General features: G+C 49.3%; 2 protein-coding genes across 4 annotated transcripts in view; one reads left to right on the top strand and one right to left on the bottom strand.

Moving 5' to 3' along the window:
* RNF14 (ring finger protein 14) overlaps positions 1–16,771 on the bottom strand; it is a 48,227-nt gene extending 31,456 nt beyond the window's left edge. The window contains exon 1 of the mRNA XM_079770085.1: positions 16,591–16,771. The gene's annotated coding sequence lies outside the window, so the exon portion shown is untranslated. The remainder of the gene's footprint in view (positions 1–16,590) is intronic.
* Positions 939–19,694, top strand: PCDH12 (protocadherin 12). Of its 3 annotated transcripts, none has more exons than XM_079770078.1 (5): positions 939–4,177; positions 5,305–8,563; positions 12,002–12,099; positions 14,114–14,265; positions 18,836–19,694. In XM_079770078.1, the coding sequence occupies exons 2-5, from the start codon at positions 5,687–5,689 to the stop codon at positions 19,312–19,314; spliced, it is 3,606 nt and encodes a 1,201-aa protein (XP_079626204.1). In that variant the 5' UTR covers positions 939–4,177; positions 5,305–5,686; the 3' UTR covers positions 19,315–19,694. The 3 variants fall into 3 exon arrangements, with proteins under 3 accessions (XP_079626204.1, XP_079626203.1, XP_079626202.1); XM_079770077.1 differs by lacking the exon at positions 939–4,177 and adding an exon at positions 4,506–4,880; XM_079770076.1 differs by lacking the exon at positions 939–4,177 and having other exon boundaries at positions 4,506–8,563.
* The last annotated feature ends 3,240 nt before the right edge of the window (positions 19,695–22,934 follow it).

Genomic DNA, 22,934 nt, shown 5'->3' with positions numbered 1-22,934 from the left:
GGTAACACGGCTCTGTAAGAAGGAAAGAGGGGTGAGATTTAGCAGCAGCTGCCATCATAAATCAGTGTGTGGTTGCTTCTCTCGGAGCTCCAGGCTCAACTCCTGGCTGTCATAAACTAATAAAGGGAAGCCCCGTGAGAATTAATGTAATGACGGGAAGACTCATTTTCCTTCCTGCAAGACTTACCTTTCTGAAGCAAGGTGAGAATTAGGTTGGTTAGATTCTCTGTGAAGAAAGAAAACCAAACCAATGGTTTGGAGGAGGAAAAATGTGGGTCAACTTCAGCTACTTCCCTTGCCAAAAGAAATATAAAAAATTGGCCTTATAAATGCTGAATTCCACCAAATAAATGAGAGGCTGGATGACTGAATAAATTAATGAATGAGTGTGATCCAGGCTTCCTCCAGGGTGGTTATTACAGTCTGAGAACAGTTCGATCCTGGATCACCCAGAAATGCTGAAAACATAACAAGGCCAATCAACACAGTCAGTCTCTGAATATTCATGCACAGATGATGCTCCCAGTCAATATGTTTGATCTTGGTGTTTACTCATAGATGTTCAAATTCACTGAGCAAACCAAAATTCCGAAACAAAACAAAACAAAAAGCAAGCCACACACAGAAAAACAGAAAAGAAACTTGTATTGAGACCTTATTATTTCTAGATAGGACTGCCAGATAAAAAATAGTTATATGAAAAAAATTCATTGTTTATCTGATCCAAATTTATTTATTTGTTTACTATTGATTTCAGAGAGAGGAAGGGAGAGGGGGAGAGAGATAGAAACTTCAATGATAACATTCAATGTCAACTGTAATTGAAAAAGAAAAACTTTTTTAAAATTAAAAAATAAAATCAAAGAATGCAAGATAAAAAAGAAAAGAAACATCACTGATGATAAAATCATTGATTGGCTGCCTCCTGCATGCTTTCTACTGGGCTTCCTCCTGCAACCTGGGCATATGCCCTGACTGGGAATGGAACCATGACCTCCTGTTTCATGGGTCAATGCTCAACCATTGAGCCACACTGGCCGGACTATCTGATCCAATTTTACCTAGGCACCATGTATTTTTATTTGTTAAATCTGGCAACCCATTTCTGGGCTAATAACCCTATACAGAAGAGAGGGCTGAGGACAGTATTTGGGGACCATGCCCACCCCTGGGAGTCAGAAGCAAGGAAACCCAAAGGAGGAATCAGAGAAACAGACAGAATCTGGAGGAAGAACTAGGCGTGCACAGAGCTTCTGCTGAGCAGTGGCCCAGGCCCAGGGGAGTGATGGGGACCAGGGGGATGCTCAATAAGAGAGGCCTAATGGCTGTAGAGTTTGGTCCTTACAAATTTGCTGGTGCTTCTAAGAAGTTCTAAATCAGTGGTTCTCCATGAGGTTGGGGTGGAGATGGGTGTGTGTTGGAATGACCTACTGCATATCAGATTTGAAATCTACATGCTGGAAATAGCCCGCTTCCCCTCTGCAGGCTGGGGAGAGAGACATAATATATAAGTAACACTTAGCAACTCAGAATGTATGTGGTCCAGTTTGGGGGCTGTGCTGTGGTTACTAAGGCATAAAATAAATTATAAATCTTTTATTGCAAACCATAAAGGAGACCCCTAATTTATAACAATTCATTTGAAAGTCCTTATCTTCAGTCCTTGCTGTTCTCTAGTGGGCCCTCCTCCATGATTTCCTTCAGCATTCCCCTTCTCCATCTACTTTTCCTTTTGTTAAGTAGATCAATTAGACCTCTATTTCCAACAAAAAGGTCCAACTTCCCCAACCCTGTCCCAAATCATCTGCAAAATGAAGCCTTTTTGAAGAGGGGAAAATGGAGCTGACAAATTATAAAATTCTCTTTGGCAGACTGGGAAAGGGAAAGGTATGCATTTTCTTGCTGTGTCCCTGGTATTTTGAAAAACTTTCCAAATGATTCTAGTATCTGGCTCCCTTTGTGTCTTAACCTGGACAGAAAGCCTTTTTATTTCTTGAAAAGTCCTATTTCTCGGCAAATTTCTCTCTGCAAATTGCATTCTTCTTTCTGCACTGGACCCAGAAAGAGATGCCACTGTGTGAGAGTGGACATCTGTCATCTGTGCCTACAAAGACCACAAGGTGCCATGCCACCATCGGGCGATCCTGAACATCTACCTGAATCTCATGTAAAGATTCCTGGCTAGACTGCTCTAACTTCAACAAGATCTCGTTAAAAGAAAAAGAGGCAGACCTTACGAGGTCCAGTCACCTCCCCAACTGGAACGAGCCTGAGGATGAAGCTCCCAGCGTCATCAAAGCTGCCTTGGTGGTTGTGATTATGGCAGCTGCTGAGCAGATTCACAAGGAACCCAGGATGGGCAGCCAGCCCAGCAGGACATTAGTAGTGTGGGACATGAGCTGAGCCTTCCCGCTGACCTGTGAATCCCCCAAGGGGCAGAGTCCCATTCTACTGGTCTGGCTCCTCAAGGTTTCTTAGGACTCCAGGTGTTTTGAAAAGATCCTCTGACCCTTGCCCTTCCCACTTCACCCTCCAACCCCTCTCCATGATGGACTTGTGTGAACAACCTCAAGTCTGGTGGTGAGCAAGGCCTCCAAGTACCAACCCCAATTCTACCCCTTTAAACAAAATTCAGACTTGTGGGAGGCTGTGCTCAGTTGTTTTAAACCTATTTTCAAAACTCAGGGTAATGACCACAGGGCTCCAGGCAACTAGCCCTGACCAACTCCAGTGACAGCTCCATTCACCCCCTGCCATGTGGCTGCCAACGGTCAACTGACCCTAGTAGCCAGGAAGGAGGAGAGAGAATTCCTAAAGGGGACCTCATTCCCAGAGGAAATGGCCTTTAAAAAGGCCGGGGCCTCGTTTGCTGGCTTTGGATTCTTAAAGGGTTGTCTTAGCTTCATGCCCCCAATGTTAATAAAACAAACAAAAACAATAAAACTACCTGTGAAATCCAAATTCAAACTTTCTTGTGACCAGTGAGTCCATTTTTGGCACCCATGGTCTCAGTCAAGGCAACACGCACACATACACACACACAGAGCACATATATAACCATGTCAAGAACATAAATGTTAACACCTATAAAACGGTGAGTCATTCATTCCTCCTGTAGGCATTGGGTCACATTCGGTTTCCCACTGAGACAAATGATTGTCGTCTTGTGTGTTGTATGCAGCACAGGTCTGGAGTTGTGGCTATTTGTGAACACGGAGCACCCACCTTTCTGCCTCTGTGCCTTTTTCTCTGCCTTTGGCCACCAGATGGCATTCTGGAAACATTCTCAGCACCAGAGTTTCTGCACCAAGGCTTCCCTGCTTTTTACTCCCAACAGGCCTTTCTCCCTCCCTCTTCTCTATTCCCTTCCAATCCATTCTCCAGAGTGCAGCTGGAGGGGCTTTCTGCATGGCAAATTTATGTGATCTCAGGCAACTTACCTAACCCTCTCCACGCAGGTTCTTCATCCCAATGGCATGGCTGTGAGGGTGGCATGAGATGATGTCAGTCATTGAAACACAGGGAGCCCTGGGAAATGACTTTCCAAGTGAAGGGAGAAATGCAAGACCAGGTTTTATGCATATGAGGCATAAAACCTGGTTTACACACACACACACACACACACACACACACACACACACACACACACACAGTCTCCTGTATTGAGAGCTTTCTCTGTACCAGGCACGGTGCCAAGGCCGTATGGGCACCATCTCATTAAATCCTTACCACAAACTCATGAGATGGGTCATAGCCACACTCTACAGAGAAGGAAACTGAGGCCCAGAGAGGTTAAGTGACTTGTGCATGTCTCCAAGCGAGAGAGTGTTCTGTATGTCTCCAGAGCCATGCCGTAGGAAAGGCCCCTTGCTGTGGCTGACAGGCTTCAGTAAGATGGTTGGAAAATCTCCAGAAGTGGATATGGGATGAAGGAGAGGGTGTGGGAAAGAAACGGAAGACAGGAAGGGAGGGAGTGGAGGTGGGGCTTAACCTAGGGAGGTCCCTTAGCTACCCCTGTCCTAATGACCACAGGCCTCCAGGCCAAAGGCCCTGATTGGAGCCACTTGTGTTCCATCTCTGGTCTCCAGGACTCAGCTGCAAACACCCATCTAGGGAAAGCTGGCCCTTAAGCCCCACTACTTCAAATGCTTTATAAGCCGCTGGACTTAACCTCAAGGTAGGGTGTAAGCACGGGAGGGCTGGAAACAGCAAACTGAGAAGCAGCAAGCCACCTCAAAGGCCACCCAAACAAACTGCCCACTCACTTCCTTCCTGAGTCTTGCCTCTGTGAGGAGGAGAATGGGAGGGAGGGCACACCTTAGTCCTGAGGGGGTAGCAAGGGAGTTCTCATTCAGGGGACTCTGCCATAAACAGCAGTGGGGAGAGAATCAGAGGGAGGGGAGCAGGGAGGAAGGTATGGGAGAGGGAAGTCTAAAACCTCCAAGACACAGGAGCTGGAGGCTAGGGGATTCCCCAAACAGGGGCTCAGACTGGACCAGATGCAGAGAACAATGGGCTTCTAGGCTGGGAAACAGGAAGGGAAGGAGGTAGGAGGCCACATGGTCAGGCCAGGGAGATCCTGGTACTTCAGGAGCCAAGGCCATGAGCACTCCTATGGGCCCCTGTGGGCTGGGACTGCCCCAAGGCCAGTGCCAGAGTCAGCCACAGGTGGGAGGAGCTGTGCAGATCATAACACCCTCCACTAACAATGACGTCATTACCTGTGCATTCTGGCCAAGCCTAGGCCCTGCATGCATTATTTCATTTCATCCTCACAATTTCCTGCTGCAGGCCTACTATTCTTATTCCCATTCACACTCTTAAAAGAGAGTGGTGGAAACCCAGCCAGGCCCAGTGACTTGTTCCACAGGACCCAGCCGGTAAGCTGCAGAGTCAGAATTTGAACCCAGGCAGTTTGCCTCTAATGGCCACTCTCATAATCACAGCTGTTTCTCATGCGACAAAAACGGGTGATCAGGACAGAGTCAAGATCAAAGATAGACGAGTGTAGGAAAAAGATAAGAATGGGAAAGGGATAATTGGGAGACGCTGGACACAAAGAGACAAGGAAGGGAAGAGACAGGGATCATAATGTTGCCCAGGAGGGGCCTCAGGCCCTGGGCAGCAGGCAGGGGCTCCGTTTCCCTCAGCCGTCACCTCGCTGCAGGGACAGCACCTTCCCGTCCGGCTGGTCCCCGGAGTCCCTGCCGCATCCTCCTCAGCAGCAAGCCACTGGGCTTCACAGGAAGCGTGCTCTCTTTCTCTAATTGGCATTGAAACTCACAGCCCTCCCTTTTCCTGTAGGTGGGGTTTCCATAGGAAAAAGCTGCTTCTCCGTTTCCCCAGCATAGCAACTGTTTGGAAGTTAGATCCCCACATCCTGCTCCACTGGGTCAAGTCCCTCTTTGGCCCAGCTCTTGCCCATCGTTGGCTCTACTGGACCAACGGGTACCGCTGGCAATCTTACTTCATCGGGGCAGTAACCTCCAGGATCTCTTCAGATGAAAATGGCCTTGCCTGGGAATCCTGCTCGTTCTATCATCATGTAATTATGGGACAAGGCTGTGTCAGCAGGTCTGGGGGCAGGAGAACGGGGCTAATCAAGCCCCCCCAGAAACACTGGAGGACTTCCCAGCCTTTGAAGAACTCTAGCAGCTTCTGCGTCTAACCCATCCTGGCGGTAAGCATGATGCAACTTCTGCGACTTTTGCTGGGGCTTTTGGGGCCAGGTGGCTACTTGTTCCTTTCAGGGGCTGGTCAGGAGGTGGCCACTCTCACTGTGAAATACCAAGTGTCAGAGGAAGTGCCGTCTGGCACGGTGATAGGGAAGCTGTCCCAGGAACTGGGCTGGGAGGAGAGGCGTAGGCAAGCGGGCACCGCTTTCCAGGTCTTGCAGCTGCCTCAGGAGCTCCCCATCCAGGTGGACTCTGAAGACGGCCTGCTCCGCACAGTGAGGCGGCTGGACCGAGAGCAGCTTTGCCGGCAGCGGGACCCCTGCCTGGTGGCCTTTGACGTGTTTGCCACGGGGGATTTGGCTCTGATCCACGTGGAGATCCAGGTGCTGGATATCAACGATCACCAGCCACAGTTTCCCAAAGGCAAGCAGGAGCTGGAAATCTCTGAGAGTGCCTCTCTGAGCACCCGGATCCCCCTGGACAGAGCTATGGACCCAGACACTGGCCCCAACACCCTGCACTCCTATTCCCTGTCACCCAGTGAGCACTTTGCCCTGGATGTCATCGTGGGGCCCGATGAGACCAAACACGCGGAACTCGTGGTGGTGAAGGAGCTGGACCGGGAAATCCACTCGTTTTTTGATCTGGTGTTAACTGCCTATGACAGTGGGGACCCCCCCAAGTCAGGCACCAGCTTGATCAAAGTCAACGTCCTGGACTCCAATGACAACAGCCCTGTGTTTGCTGAGAGCTCACTGGCACTGGAAATCCACGAAGATGCTGCCCCTGGTACTCTCCTAATAAACTTGACGGCCACAGACCCTGACCAAGGCCCCAACGGGGAGGTGGAGTTCTTCTTCAGTAAGCATGTGCCTCCAGAGGTGCTGGACACCTTCAGCATCGATGCCAAAACCGGCCAGGTGATTCTGCGTCAACCCCTGGACTATGAGAAGAATCCTGCCTATGAGGTGGATGTCCAGGCCAGGGACCTGGGTCCCAATCCCATCCCAGCCCATTGCAAAGTCCTCATCAAGGTTCTGGATGTCAATGACAATGCCCCAAGCATCCACATCACATGGGCCTCCCAGCCGCTGCTAGTGTCAGAAGCTCTTCCCAAGGACAGTTTCATTGCTCTCATCACGGCGAACGACTTGGACTCAGGAAGCAATGGTCTGGTCCACTGTTGGCTGAGCCAAGAGCTGGGCCACTTCAGGCTGAGAAGGACCAATGGCAACACATATATGCTGCTAACCAACGCCACGCTGGACAGAGAACAGTGGCCCGAGTATAGCCTCACTCTGTTGGCCCAAGACCAAGGACCCCAGCCCTTATCCGCCGAGAAACAGCTCAGCATTCAGATCAGTGATGTCAATGACAACGCACCTGTGTTTGAGAAGAGCAGGTATGAGGTCTCCATTAGGGAAAACAACCTACCCTCTCTTCACCTCATTACCATCAAAGCTCGTGATGCAGACTCGGGCATTAATGGACAAATCTCATACCGCATCCAGGACTCCCCAGTTTCTCACTTGGTAGCCATTGATTCAGGCACAGGAGAGGTCATTGCTCAGAGGTCACTGGACTATGAACAGATGGCCGGCTTTGAGGTCCATGTGATCGCAGAGGACAGGGGACAGCCCCAGCTCTCATCCAGCACCTCTGTGTGGGTCAGCCTCCTGGATGCCAATGATAACGCCCCAGAGGTGGTTCATCCCCTACTCAGTGATGGAAAAGCCAGCCTCTCGGTGCTTGTAAATGCCTCCACAGGCCACCTTCTGGTGCCCATTGATACTCCCAATGCCTTGGGTCCAGCGGGCGCTGACATGGCACCACTGGACACCCACAGCTCCCAGCCATTCCTTTTGGCGACCATTGTGGCGAGAGATGCAGACTCAGGGGCAAATGGAGAGGTCTTCTACAGCATTCGGAGTGGGAATGAAGCCCGCCTCTTTGTCCTCAGCCCCCACCTGGGGCAGCTGTTCATCAACATCACCAACGCCAGCAGCCTCATTGGGAGGGAGTGGGAGCTGGCGATAGTGGTAGAAGACTGTGGCAGCCCCTCCTTGCAGACCCAAGCCCTGCTGAGGATCTTGTTCGTCACCAGTGTGGACCACCTGAAGGACTCAGCCCGTGATCCTGGGGCCCTGAGCACATCTGTGCTCATGGTGATTTGCCTGGTCGTCCTGCTGGCCATCTTTGGGTTGATTTTGGCTCTGATCATGTCCATATGCCGGACAGAGAAGAGGGACAACGGGGCCTATAACTGTAGGGAGGCTGAATCCAGCTACCGCAACCAGCCCAAGAGACCCCAGAAGCACATTCAGAAGGCAGACATCCACCTCGTGCCTGTGCTCAGAGGCCAGGGGGACGAGCCTGGTGAAGTGGGGCAACCCCCCAAGGATGTGAGCAAGGAAGCGATGATGGAAGCAGGCTGGGACCCCCGCCTGCAGGCCCCCTTTCACCTCACACCCACCCTGTACAGGACCCTTCGTAACCAAGGCAACCAGGGAGCCTTGGCTGAGAGCCGAGAGGTGCTGCAGGACACAGTCACCCTCCTTTTCAACCATCCCAGGCAGAGGAACGCTTCCCGAGAGAACCTGAACCTTCCTGAGCCCCAGCCTGCACTGGGCCAGCCCCGCTCGAGGCCCCTGAAGGTGACAGGCAGCCCCACAGGGAGGCCTCCTGGAGACCAGGGCAGCGAGGAAGCCCTGTTGAGCTCACCAGCCTCCTCTGCAACCCTGAGGCGGCGGAATCTCAATGGCAAAGTGGCCCCTGAGAAAGAGTCAGGCCCCCGTCAGATCCTGCGGAGCCTGGTCCGGCTGTCCGTGGCTGCCTTCGCGGAGCGGAACCCTATAGAGGAGCTCACTGTGGATTCACCTCCTGTTCAGGTACAGCTCTCCCTCTGGTCACCCCTGGATCACTACTAACAGCATCAGACCCCACCATTACCCTCACAATCCTCATCTTCATTCCTTAGGCTGACTGGGCACTTTATTATTATTATTTATTTTATTTTATTTTTTTCAATTTTTTTATTAAGGTATTATATGTGTACATATCTTACCATTGCCCCCCCACACTCCCATATATGCCCTCACCCTCCAGAGTTTTGCATCCATTGGTTATGTTTATATGCATGCATACAAGTCCTTTGGTTGATCACTTATCTTCCCCACCTCTCCCTAACCTTCCTGCTGTAATTTGACAGACTGTTTGATGCTTTACTGCCTCTGTATGACTGGGCACTTTATGATGTACTGAGTGCAGTGGTTCAGGGCATAGCTCTGGGGTCTAAAGGATTTAGCTGTGTGATTCTAGACAAATTACTTCCTGTCTCTGAGCCTTAGTTGTCCTTTCTGTAAAATAGGAACGACCGTAAGAGCATCTACTTCACAGAGTTGTCCTGAGGATTTAATCAGTTAATTCCTATACAGCTCTTGCTCAGGGAGCCTGGCACAAATAGACACACAGCAAAGTAGGGATCAAGAAGAAAAGCTTTGGAGCAAGGCTACCTGGGTTCAAGTCCTGGCTCCATCTCTTTCTAGCTGTGAACCACAGGGAAGTTACTCAGCTTCTCTGTTGAAGATGTCCATGTTAATAGCACCCACATCCTGTTTGCCTGAAGATAAAATAAGGGCACTCTAGTGTCCGGCACGAAGATAGCACTGAGCAAATGATTACAATGACAAAGCTCTTTCCATCTCCACCCGGGCAACCTCCCTGTGAAGCAGGCTGGCATGGGCATCATGGCTCCCAGGCGCAGGGGCTGCATATCACTTGTTTGAGACCCCAGAGCTTGCCGGCTGGGTCTGCAGGATGGGACAGTGAACGCAACTTCGGAACTTGGGAGTCAGGCAGATCTGGGCTCAAATTTCAGCATAGCCACATAGGAACTGGGCAGCACTGGGCAAGGCCTTTAATATCCGAGCCTCATTTTCCTCATCTATAAAGTGGGGACTGTGATGCCATACTAACCCTGTGTCTTCCTCCCAGGGGTCTGAGGATTAAGTGGGATGATAAATGGCAAAGTGTCTAGAGACCTGGGATTTCTTAGACACGAATGGGAAGCGTTTTCAGAGATGGTGCCTGATACCCACACTCATATCTGCTTCTCTGCACCCCAGATAGTTTTCCCTGTGCCAGGCTACTTATCAAAGCACACTTCTGTTTGGCCAGGCCGTCATCTGAGGCTTCCTGTGGAGCAAGGACACAGCTTCCTTCTCCCCCTCCCGCCGCCCCCGCTTGCCCCCTTCAGGAAGCCACCTGGAGAGGGCCCAGCTGCTTTCTTAGGAGTCCTGCCCTGAGCTCTATGTAGCCCCAGAGGTTACCCAGAGCCAGCCATCCATCCAGCCATCCATCCATCCATCCATCCATCCATCCATCCATCCATCCATCCAATCCTCACTGAATGAGCTTTCTGTGCCAAAAACTGGTTGATAGTAAATAGAGACAGCAGAGAGCGGGCACTGTGGTTGGCTCCACTGGGGTGATGGAAAGAAGGGTGCCCGTCTGGGATCAACTTGAGGGTAAGAGGCAGCTTGCCTAACGCTGCCTTTCCAGCAGCACAGTGCCACAGTGGAGTCAGATCAAGTTCAAATTCCAGACTACCACTAATTGCTGTGTAGCCCCTTGTGAGCCTCAGGTTTCACACCTGCAAAATGGGTGTTATGGTATCTCTTCCCTTGAGTTATTGTAAGAATTAAATGATTATATATAACTTGACAGTTATTAAGTGCTTATCATAAGATCTATTAAGAAGTGATTTATATACTTTTACACATTTAATCCTATAACCACAACCACTGTATGACCTGGATCTCATTATTATTCCCTTTTTTACTGCTAAGGAAACTGAGGCTCAGAATGCTCATAGGTGGGAACCTGAGTCCAACTAACTCCAGAGTCCAGGCTCTAACTGTGAAGTGACCTCAATGACAGTGCTCAGCTCAGGGTATGGCACTTGGGGAAGTGTCCCTGAAGTATAGGCTATCATTCGGGGAAAAGGGTGGCACATGCCTTAGGAGGTGGGATCTGCCCTGAGGCAGGCAATGGGACGCTGACCCTCCTAAGTCACGTGGAAACCCCAGACCTGGCCACCTTCCCTTCCAACTCTCCTCTGAGATTGGCACTTTCTGTCTTGAACTGCTCAGGGAGGAATGGGGGTGGGCTCAGGAGGCAGAGGCCGTGTTTCTAGGAGGAACAACCCAAACTCCTTGCATTCGTGGAGCATTTTAAACTTTCAAGCCATCTAATCCTGACAACCCATGAAAAATCTGGGTGGGTATTTCTAGCTCCACCTTAGAGATGGAAGGTCTGAGTAGGTCTAAAAACCTACTTGACATTACACAAGCTAGAAATGACCTTGAACTGGGACTCAGCCTGCCAAGACTTGGTCTGTTGCCTTCTCCCTTGTGAGGCCCTGCAGGGTCTGGCCCTGGCATCCTTCCCAACTGCTGCCCCACTCTCCAATCATCTTTCAGTGTTCGGTGCCTTCTGTCTGGAATACCCTTCACCCTTGGCCCAGACCCTCACCCTATCTCCACTTGCCAAACTCCGATGGAGCCTTCAGGTCTCAGCAGAGGTGCCTAGCTTGTAGTATGAACTCAATAAACATTTGTAGAAATAAGTATTCTAACTCCTCCCATTTCACCCCACAACTTCTTATTTGCTCCAAGATGGGCAAGGGGCCCTCCTCTGCTCCCACAGACCCCATCCTTTCTCAACCCAATGCAACCCCCTGTAGTAACTGCTGTGCCCGGTCTTCCCTGACAGACTATGAGCTCCCTCAGGGCAGGCATTGGCACAAACAAGCTTACTAAATACCTGTTGAATGAATGAGAGCATGAATCAGTGAATGATTAAATGGCACCATTTTTGCTTTCTCTACAACATAGTCTTATATCTGGCCTACAAAAATTGGCTGAGTCCTTGAATACTGCTGAAGGCAGGAAATAACTGTTTAAGATAATCCTGATCAAAGTAATAATGAATTTATGGTCAGGAAATGCCTTTTTCACCCCTAGCCCTGCCGATTCCAACAGGAGCAGGTCACTTGGGGAGATGAGAGGGGACGCGCCCAGATGGTCCCTATTCTCTCCCTCAGGCACCCAGGTCCTGGGGTGACAAAGGCAAAATAGGGAACCTGCCTGTACAGGTCCCTGCCTCTCTCACTGTTCACCACCCACCATCCCCCATCTGATCACACAATCATCTGAAACGGGAGGAAAGACTATAAAAAGAAAGCGCCAGCATTGAGGGAAACATCCGGCGAGGAAGTGTGCTGGGTCGGAATTGTGTGGAGTCAACAGATTTTTCCTGTCTTGTAGCAAATCTCCCAGCTGCTGTCCTTGCTGCATCAAGGCCAATTTCAGCCCAAACCAAACCACCGGGGAAATAAATACTCAGCCAAGCCCTGCGGAGGCAGGTAAGCGCACGTAGCCCCAAACAGGCTTCCCCAGCCCCCCTCACCCCTGCAGTCTCTGTGATGTTAACGAAGGTTGATCACATCCCAGACCTACTCCCCTGGGACAGTGTCTCGGACAGCATCCATCCCCCTACCCCAGGCCGCTTGGTCCTGGAGCCACTGTATTTATAGTATTTACAGGACAGGGTCACTAGGGAAATGACTTCATCCTGAGGCTCTGGTTATCTGTCCTCTGATTGCAGAGGTGCTGGGCTATGGAATTCCAATCTGTAACTTTCAGCTTTTTTTCTCTTGACCCTTAAACATAATATGAAGGCCCCTGGCTAAGGACATGGATATGTGGGTGTGTTCCTTTAGGCTGTCCTAGAATTAAAGAGACCTCAAGAGGACATCTAATCTAACTCCTTGTTACAGATGGAGACATTGAGGCTCTAACTAGTTGGATTCAACCCAGTTATGTAAACTTGAGCAAGTCAAATAAATCTCCAAGGCCTAGTTTCTCATCTTTAAACTGAAGGTCACCACACTTCCTTGTAGTGATGGGGTAAGGATTTAATGATCAAACGTATTCTAAGCCCATAGCCCAGTGCTGGGCACATAGTAGGTCCACAAGCAATGATTAAGTCCTTTCCTCTGAAAGTGACTTTGTTCAAGGTCATATAGCCAGTTAGCCGGTGAGTGGCAAAGCTGGGACCAGTTCTCAAGGTCATATAGCCAGTGAGTGACACCTGACTCCTGGTTCAGTGCTCTTGCTGGGACAACTTGTAGCTTCTTCTTCTTCTTCTTTTTTTTTTTTTTTTTTTTGTCAAAGATAGTGAAAGGTAGTGTAGGGCAGCGGTGAGTACTCCAGAGCCATAGCAGTCTAAATTTGAATTCTCACTTTATCACTTAATCCATGGGAAGCTTGTGCAAGCTGCATCATTTTCACAAGTCTTGGCTTTCTCATTTGTAAACTGAGAATGATAACAAGAGAACCCCTTACAGATGTGAAAGGTTTAATGAAAAGGTGCATATACCCTGCAAAGCTTAAGGCATGACTCAGAGTAATTTCTCAGTAACATGAGTTGTTGTCATTGTTACTTGCAAACTTGCCACCTCCCTGCTGATCTCTCCATGCAGTACAAATAGCCACTGGAAAAAAAAGAAAAAGAAAGGAAAGAAAAAAGACCCCGCTCTCCCCCAGCCTTAAAGCCCCTCAGGGAGCCTTCCACCTGCTGGATGATGAGGGGCCAGGCCTGTTCCCCCCATGCCAGGAAGTCTGAGGAACTGGCCTCCCCCAGGTGATAAGAAGGGTCTATGGGGGGAGAAGCCTGGGAGGAGGCAGTAGGAGGGTGAAATGGGATAGATTCTGAAAAGCTTTTGGATGCCTTGCTTTAGCTGCATCCTCTCTGGACATGCTCTTCTGGTCTAGAATTTGGCCTCAAATAGGGAGGAAGGAAGGTTCAATCACTCAATCCATAAATTATTAAGTACCTACTATGCACTGGGCCCTGCTCTGAGCACAGATAAAAATCCCTGCCCTCACTGGAGCTCATACTTTGATGGAAGGATGAATGGGTGAATGGATGGGTGGTTGGGTGGGTGGATAGATGAATGGGTGAATGGATGGTAGATGACTGCATTGATTCAACAGAAGTTACTAAACTCCTACTCTGTGCCAGGCAATGTGAAGGAATGGGACAATAGTGAGTAATCACATCTACATAGTCATAGTCACTTGTGTTGCTGAATGCTTACAATGTGCCAGGCACAGTGTTAAGCTCTTTACATAAAACCTTTCATTTTATAACATCTCACCATGCCCCATGAAGTGGATGTTACAGACTCAGAGTAGGCAGGAGGGATGGGATCAAGTAACTCAGGTCGGTCTGACTCTGAAGGCTGGACTATGAGTATCCAGGTCCCGATGTGGATGAATGAATGCTGGCATGCATAGAAGAATGTGCACGAGCTAGAATGAATGAACCTAGGTTTGAACTTTCTCACTTGTGGGCGGGGTTGGTTTCCTTTGCAGGAGTGTAATCCCAGACACAGATGGCCCAGGTGCCAGGGCTGGTGGCCAGGCAGAACCAGACCACGAAGAAGGACCCTTGGACCTTGAAGAGGACCTCTGTGTGAAGCAGCTGCTAGAAGAAGAGCTGTCAAGCCTGCTGGATCCCCACAAAGGTAGGGACTCCCCAGGGTGACCCAACCCTCTTTCTACCCCACACACAGTCTGCTCACATGCCGAGGCTTCAGAGTTCTGCTCCAATCACTGCAGGGAAACACAGCCCTTCTGTTTCTGGGGAGGAACATCAGCAACATTTTACTTCTCCTGGAGCTTCAGAAGGCCTTCGTTTGTTTAAAGATCAGATTCTACTCTGATTATTTATTTTACAAATCATCGTAAGAACAGTGAACGATTACTGAGTTCTTGGTGTGCCAGGTACAGGAAACATCTTATACACATGATCTCATTTAAGCTTCCAAACAGTCCTTGGAGGTAGGTATCATGAGCTCCAGTTTAGAGATAATATTCTGATGAGCAAACTGAGGCTCAGAGAGGTAACAGCTTGCCCAGTCACCTGGCTCATTAGCGATTGAAGGGGAGTCCACCTGGGCCTGCCTTCCACCAAGAGACCTCCCCTTACCTCCTAAACCACTTCTTAGAATGTCTTTGGTGTGTTTAAGTATCCTTTTACCCTGAGAACTGAAGCACCTCTTTAATGTGCTAACATTTCTTACTGAAGCAAAAATATTTTTTTTTTCTGGAGAAACAATTAGTTTTGAAAATAGATACAAAAGGTGAATTTTAATTTAAGAGTCTGCTAGCTGCCCCCTCTGCTGTGGACAGCCGTCAGCCTCCGTTAGGTAACACCTACAGATCCAACTGTCCCTAAGCTGTGGTTTTGTTTCTGTAGTAACAGTCTGCTTCTCATCTGGACACCCCCTGTGTGCTCCCTCCGGCAGCAAACATGCTGAAGGCATGGCAGGCACCTCCTTTTCCTTGGTTAACAAAAATAAGGCTAACATTTATTGAGTGCTTTCTATGTGCTAGACCCTGTTCTAAGTGCCTCATGAGAAACTCTTACGAGATACGGACTATTCATTATCCCCCGTTCATAAAGGAAAAATCTGAGGGGTAGGGAGGGGATGTTAAATAATGTTCCCAAGGTTGTGCAGCCAATGGTTATTAATACCAGTGTGGCTCTAAATTAAAATTAAGTAAAATGAAATCTAATTAAAATTAAGTACATGTAAAATGAAAAATTCAGTTCCTCAGTCATACCAGCCACATTTCAAGTGCTCAATAGCCACATACAGTTCATGGATATTGCTTTGGACAGCACATATATAGAAAGTTTTATAGGACTGTATTGTCTAGAATGTAGAACTGTGAAGTCCAGTATAGCAGCCACTAGCCACATGTAAAAATATCTAGTCTGAACTGAGATGGGATATAAATATAAAATGCACTCCAGATTTTGAACACTTAGTGTAAAAAATAATTTATAATATCCCAATATTATTAAAAATATTGATAGTGAAAAAATATTGGTGATATGATAAAATGATAGTAATCCTATCTAATAATAGAGTAACATGTAAATTACCATCACTCCGCTATGCCCACGATTGGGCAGTGGGAGGCTGGGGGACGGGACTCGGGGTGGCCTATCCGGCCATTGAGAGGCACGGATCCGCTGCCACTGAGGGGGGCTACCCTGCTGTTGAGAGGCGCAGGGGGTGGGACTCCCGCCCCCTGTGCCTCTCAACGGCCAGATCCGCGGCCGCTGAGGGGGACTGCCTCGGACACCCAGCTGCGCCTCTCAATGGCAGGGTAGCCAGGTGTCTGCGGCAGCCCCCCTCAGTGGCTGTTGAGAGGCGCAGGGGGCGGGACTCCCGCCCCCTGAGCCTCTCAACAGCAGGGTAGCCCCCCTCAGCGGCCGCGGACCATCAAAAGTGGGGGAGCTGGGTGCCTGTCTGCTCCGGCACCAGGCCTTTCAGAAGCCTCCGCCGAGCCGGAGGCTTCTGAAAGGCCTGGTGCACCAGCGGACAGGCACCCAGCTCCACCGCGAAAAGCAAAAGCATGTAGGGGACCCTACACGTGCATGATTCAATCATGCACTGGGACTCTAGTTATAAAATATTTATGAATTTCACTGTTTCTTTTTAAAATGTGGCAAATAGAAAATTTGAAATGACCTCTGTAGCTCACAGTCGATCCCTATTGGGCAGCTTGGGACTGGAACCTGTGGGCTCAGTTCCCACGTAGTCCTGCTTTCCCACAGCACAGAGGGCAAGCACAGGAGGGATGAAGAGGGCAGCAGGGATAAAAAAGCCTGAGCAACTCATCTGAATGCTCACAGCAACCTAACAAGATGAGTACTGCCATTTCACCACTTTAGAAGAGAAAAAGGAGGCTCAGAGAGGTTAAGCAATTTCCCCAAGGTCACACTGCTCATAAGCAGCAAAGCAGTGAAATCAAACCCAGGTCGGCCCAGCACCCACCTGCCACAGAGTGAATTCACCATCGCTTTTCAGCCATTCGCATCCACCCCAGTGATTTTCCTCATTCCAAGCTTCATTCCTTCGGAAGCTCTCTGACCCTGGTACAAGGAAAGGGCTAATTCTGTAACGCCGAGAGTTCCAACCTTATTACTCCAGAGTCTCGGGGAACTGAGGTTTACATTTCCCAAATGCTCAGGGTTAATATTTGTTCATTCAATCATTCAGTGAATGTTCTCTAAGTCCCAGGCGTGGGCTGGGCCAGTTGGGAAGTGGCCTGACCCTGCCTCACAGGCTGCACAGTCCCACGCTCACATGGTGAGATGGAGACTCATTTATATCAATATAAAAAACAATTAGTTGTATTTTGAAATAACTTTTCCAAATTACACAAGCAATATTTAGTTAATGTAGAAAAATGTAGATAAAAAGAAAATAAATCACTTCTGCCCAGGGTAATTTCAGTTAACACTTTGACAAATCTCCTTTCAGGCTTTTATGCTATGCACAGATTTTATTTATTTATTACCGTACTTTTAATTTTTTTCCTTTTTGTTGATTTATTGGGGTAACTGGTTAATAAAATTATATAGGTTGTAGGTGTACAATTCTATAACACATCATCTGTATATTGCATTGTGTTCACAACCCCAAGTCAAGTCTCCTTCCATCACCATTTATCCCCTTTACCCTCACTTAACCTCCCTCACCCCCTTTCCCTCTGCTAATCACCATACTATTGTCTGTGTCTATGAGTTGCTATTGTTTTCTTAATCCCTTCACCTTTTCCAACCCCACTCCTGAGAACTGTCAGTCTGTTCTCTGTCTCCACTTTTTTTGTTAGTTTATTTTGTTCATTAGATTCCACACATAAGTGAAATCATATGGTACTTGTCTTTCTCTGACTGGCTTATTTCACTTAGCATAATACTCTCCAGGTCCATCCATGCTGTCACAAATGGACAAGATTTCCTTTTTTTTTTTTTTTTTTTTTTTTTTACAGCTGAGTAGTATTCTTTTTTTGTAAATGTACCACAGCTTTTTTATCCACTCATCTATTTTTGATGGACACTTGGGCCGCTTCCAAATCTTGGCCATTGAAAATAATGTTTCAATGAACAAAGGGGTGCATATAATTGTTTGAATTAGTGTTTTGAGTTTCTTTAGATATATTCACAGAAGTGGAATCACTGGGTCATAAGGCAGTCCCATTTTTAATTTTTTAAGGTCATGCCCATACTGCTTTCCAAAGTGGCTGCTCCAATTCCACCAACAATATGCACAAATTTTAAAGCAGCTCACTTTAGGCAAACACTAAATACATGTTAAAATAGATGTTGTGCCTCTTTTTTTTTTTTTAAGACACAGTTTCTTTAACTACATTTCTTAAAGACATTCTTTCCTCTGCTTGGCCGCCACCATCAGGCCTGGGACTAGTTTTTGAGACAGGAAAAGAAGTGTGATGGTCGAATTGGGTTCCAGGAGACAGTTTTCACTGCCACATGCCTTTCCTGGGACAGCCCTTAGAGAGCCAGCCCCTCCCCAGCCTGCCTCTCAGCAGAGGCCACAGATGGGCCCCGGGAGCATCCAGGGGGAGGAAGGGCCAGCTCTTCAGAGTGGATAGCGGTGCAGTCCCAGGGGGCTTCAGAGTCATCAGCCCCAGGGTCAAATCTGGATTTAGTTGCCTAGTACATATGTGTCTTAACTTCTTAGAACTTTATAGTTTTCTCATCTATAAAATGGGATAATACTCTGGACTTCAAAGGTTGTGTGGAGGTTAAATGAGATAATGATGTAAATTGCTTGGCACAGAAGTACTTAGTAAGTGGTCACTATTACACGTACAAACAGAAGGCAGCCCCAAGGCAGGAACTCCAGCCTTGGCTAAGAAAAGGGATTTTTCCCCACTCAAGGCGCGCCTGGCTGTAAGGAGTGGGTGAAAAACACCTAGACCTGAAACACCCCACCCACCCAGACATCATTTAAAAACAGGCCAATTTTAATTGTAGGCCTTCCTCCTGCCTCCTCCTCTCTCAGCTCATGGGCAACGTCAGTCAGCGGCCTTCCTGCCCAGTGAGCTTCCCTGTCAGGGCCTCTTCCTTCCTGCCCCCCTCTGGCTACCCCGTCTGTCCTCTGCCATTTCCCTTCCCTCCTTTGTTCAGTGCCCTTGCCCTGCCCACGCCCCACCCTCACCCGCTCTGCCCTTCCGTGGGCTCGGCCCTCACTATGTCCTCTCCTCCCCCCGCAGGCCTGGCCCTGGACCGACTAAGTGCCCCAGACCCGGCCTGGATGGCCAGGCTCTCTTTGCCCCTTGCCACCAACTACCGTGACAACGTGTTCTCCCCGGACACTGCGGCCTTGGAGGAGCCGAGGACCTTCCAGACATTCGGCAAGGGGTCGGGGCCAGAGCTGAGCCCGACAGGCACACGGCTGGCCAGCACCTTCCTCTCGGAGATGAGCTCGCTGTTGGAGATGCTGCTGGAGCCGCGGGCCAGCGTGCCCGTGGAGGCTGCCTCCGAGGTGCTGCGGCGGCTCTCGGTCTGTGGGAGGACCCTCAGTCTAGACCTGGCCACCAGCGGGGCCTCAGGCACGGACGTCCAGGGGGACCCAGGTGGAAAGAAGGGGACCAAAGGCAGGACCAGGACCACCAGCAGCAGCAGCAGCAGCAGGGGCCTGTGGATCCAGGAACCAGGGGCCCTGGGAGATGTTAGGGAGTCCCGGCCCTGAGGGCCCTCGGACACATTCTGGTTTCTAATATTGTTGAACTCACTGAGCAGAAGTGGCTCGAGAACTTTAGGGTGACTGATGTTGCCCCACAGAGGGGACAGGGGCCCAAGGACTAACAGCTGGCTGACCAGAGCAGCCCCTTGTGAGGAGCCAGCTCCGCCTCTGAATTTCCTGGAGGATGGAGACAGTGAGTGGCTGAGATAAGTGTTTGCTGGCAAAACACAGGTAGAGCAGAGGGCTGATTCCTCTGGCAGAACAGCTGCCGCGGCGTGTCTGTCAAGAGCAGGAAAGAATAGCCTTGTTGCACACTGGAGAGTGGGGGGCTGGATCCTGGGGTTCCAGGCAAAGCTCTCCGACCTTCTAATAAAGGAAAAGCAGTGGCTTGTTCTCCTGTTTACACCCCTCAGGAGGGACGAATAACAGAGTGATAGTTCTTTGTCCAGTCCCTGTCACGTGGGTCAGGCTGGGCCTGGACAGGAAGGGGCACGTTGGTGCACAGTGTTAGGTACGCAACAAAGGACATGTGTACTCTTGACCCCACTCCTCTAGTGCTGCATTATCAAATAATCCGCTTCTCAGCTGGAAAATTAGGGCTAATAAAAAGCGTGACTAATTAGGGCTAATAAAAAGCGTGACTATTTATAGAGCATTTACATGAGCCAGGCACCAGGCTTACAATAGAATTTAATTAATAATTTCTCGACAACCCTGAGAGGGAGGTGTTCTTATCCCCATCTCACAGACAAGGATATGAGCTGTGGAGAGGCTGAGTGTCTTGCCCAAGATCAAGCAGAGAGCAGAGGCAGTGCTAGGACTCGGAACCACGTTTGTCCAACACCAAAACCCATGCCCTTGACCTTGACACCAGACTGCCAGCCAAGGAAAGGAACGGAAAAGCCCCAGAGGTGAGCTATAGTCAGTAGCGGACTTGCCTGAGCTCCCCTCCAGAAACACGGCTGAAGAGTATTTCCAAAGCGGCGCAGGCCCGCGCGTCTTTAACATCCAAGCCCAGCGTGAAGGGGATTGATCTGACCTGACGCAGGCCTGGGGCTCTGCAGAATCCTGTCCTTTCCCAGGGAGCAGCCCTTCAAGTACAGACATCATCTTCCCAGAACCCACTGCTCGTAGGGAAATCTTTGTCACAGCAGGTTTGGGCCTGTGAATTCAGGTGCGGGAGGAGAGTGTGTGAACCGGCTCCATGAAATCAACAGTGACAGCAGCAAACCTTCCAGGGGAGGAGGGAGTGAAGAAACAGCAAATATCTTCCCAAGGCTCAGCCTTATCATTCTCTTGGAAATTTCCAAGCTATCATTCAGCTAGCTTCTCCATAGTGTGGGGATTTCCTGGGCACTGAAGGCAAAAATTCCTCCTTTTTCCTCTTTTGGAGCTCAGTGCTCATGTTCACTGTCCACATAAATGGGTCCTTCATACTCCGAACTAGGGCTAATGAAAGCCAAGCATACTTAGAATACACTGTGGCATCATTATTCCATTGTCCTATTTTACAGATGAGGAAACTGAGCCCCAAAAGCTAAGTGTTTCAGGAGCAGGGTCTCTGGGTCTCTGATCACCTCAACCAAGGGGGAGTGATCTCCTTACAGTCTGACCAGCCAGGTGCCCAGCACAAAGCAACATATGATGAATGCCCATTGAATGAATAAAAGAATGAAATAAAAATGCTTCAGAGCTCCCTTTTATCTATATTGGAGCTCCAGATAAAGCTCTACTAGGACAAAAAAAAAAAAAAGTTCCATATGTAAAAGCAAGCCTGAAAACCATAGCACTAGACAGGCTGACCTCCCATTTACTAGTGCATTTTCAGTACAGAGCTGATGTTGGGAGGGTGGACAGAAGAGATGGGGAAGCAGGTGACCTGAGGAACCTTGAAGCATGGTTGGCAACCAGAGCATTGGATATACTGGATTACTGCCTCCTTCCTGTCAAGAGTCTTAAATCTGTAGACCTTGGACCACTCCCCCCCCCCCAACCCCCGCTGAATACTAGGCAAAACTTTGTGTACAGGCATTTTCCACTTTAAGCAGAAGACAAACAAAGTTCTCATCAGATTCTCAAAGGAACAGGTGACCTATAAAAGGTTATGCGGCACTGCTCTAAGTCACGATCTAAACCTCCACAGACATGGGTAATTTTGGTATAAGGAGTCTGAACGTTTTATAGCAAGGAAATGGCAGGACAGAAAAGGCTGACTGGCCCAAAGTCACGTGGCCAGTTTGTGGCAGGGCTGGGATTTAGGATGATGTTCGTTCCAATATATCAAGGGTTCCTAACCTGGGACCCGTGGGTGGGCTTCAGGGTCTATGAACCTGCTGAATCGCTCCTAAGATTGGGAAGTGCATTTTGCTACGGGAAGGAGTCAGTGCTTCCATCAGATCTCCGAGGGTCTGGGACCTAAGTAAGGCTAAGGACACGGCAGTCCTCTAGTTGGTCCTCGGTCTGCCTTTCCTGCAAAGCCCGGAGAACTCCCAGGCAGAGCTATTCTGAGGCACCAACCTTTGCTCAGGGCGGGGGTGTAGGCACTGAGGGTTGTACTCTCCCCTGCACCATGTGACCCGCTCCTAGCACGCTAATACCAGACACAGTATATGTGGGGATAGAACTGAGTGGGCTGAACAGGAAGGTCACAGAAACTTCTTGACGTCAGCCGAGATGTCAAAGCTGAGACTTTGGACATGCTCAGAACAGTTTCCCCAAGATGGGCTCTGTCCCCTGGGAGACTGAGGGAGCAGGCGAGCCAGCGAGCACTCAGTTAAATGTCATCTTAATTTGGAAAGCGCAGAGGGACTTTTTTTTTTTTTTTTTTTTTATCAACAGTCAGACGATCTGCAGCACCAGGAGTGGAATGCAGTGCTCACTCTGAGCCTGGGGCAGCTCAGAGATTGACAGGTGGCCTTCCTGCCTGTCACCTGACTTCAGCTTGGCAGCCCACTGACCCTACCTCTTCTGGCTGAAACAAGAGTGATATGGCAACCACCGCCCTTGGGATGCTGGAGAGAACCACATCCCAAAAAGGAGAAGACAGGAGTGGAGAGGCTCAGCTGGGCACGGAAAGTGTACCTCGAAAATAGGTCGGCATTTTTCAGCCCTACTAAGTACTGGGTACGAGGTAGTGGGTGGGGCAAGGAGGGAGGCATGATCAGAAACACTCAGTCAACAAACATTTTGTATCTGTTGAGAAATTACTATGCATCAAAAGTAGTACTGGAGGGGGGTATATAGAATCAATCCCTTCAACAAATATTTAAAGCATCTACTAGGTGTGGGGTAGGCTTGATGTTGTGTGGAGAAGGGGCAATGCATAGAATCACTCATTCACTGAATAAATGTTTACTGAGCATTGTATTAACCCAAAGACATAATGAGCCAAACAGCCTTATTCCCACTGTAGCGTCAGGGCACTCTGAAAATAGTACCTCCGGATAAGGAAACTGAGGCAGCAGAGCCTCCCACAAAGGTCTCATTGCTGAGGGCACCAGGCCCTGAGCCTCAGGTCACCCAGCATCCTGACCCAGGCTGGCCCTGCTGGCCCGGGCCACCTCCCTGTCCTCCCCCCCCCCCCCCCCCCCCGACATTTCCTTTCAGGGCCCTGACAATGAGTCATT

This window comes from Cnephaeus nilssonii (assembly GCF_951640355.1).
Source record: "Cnephaeus nilssonii genome assembly, chromosome: 5".
Classification (NCBI taxonomy): domain Eukaryota; kingdom Metazoa; phylum Chordata; class Mammalia; order Chiroptera; family Vespertilionidae; genus Cnephaeus; species Cnephaeus nilssonii.
This window is presented reverse-complemented; position numbering and strand designations above follow the sequence as displayed.

Coding starts and splice junctions, on each gene's coding strand:
- PCDH12 (XM_079770078.1), top strand. CDS start 5,687: ATGATGCAACTTCTGCGACTTTTGCTGGGGCTTTTGGGGCCAGGTGGC. Junction 8,564..12,001: donor TGGATTCACCTCCTGTTCAG/GTACAGCTCTCC, acceptor CCTGTCTTGTAG/CAAATCTCCCAGCTGCTGTC. Junction 14,266..18,835: donor CCTGCTGGATCCCCACAAAG/GTAGGGACTCCC, acceptor CTCCCCCCGCAG/GCCTGGCCCTGGACCGACTA.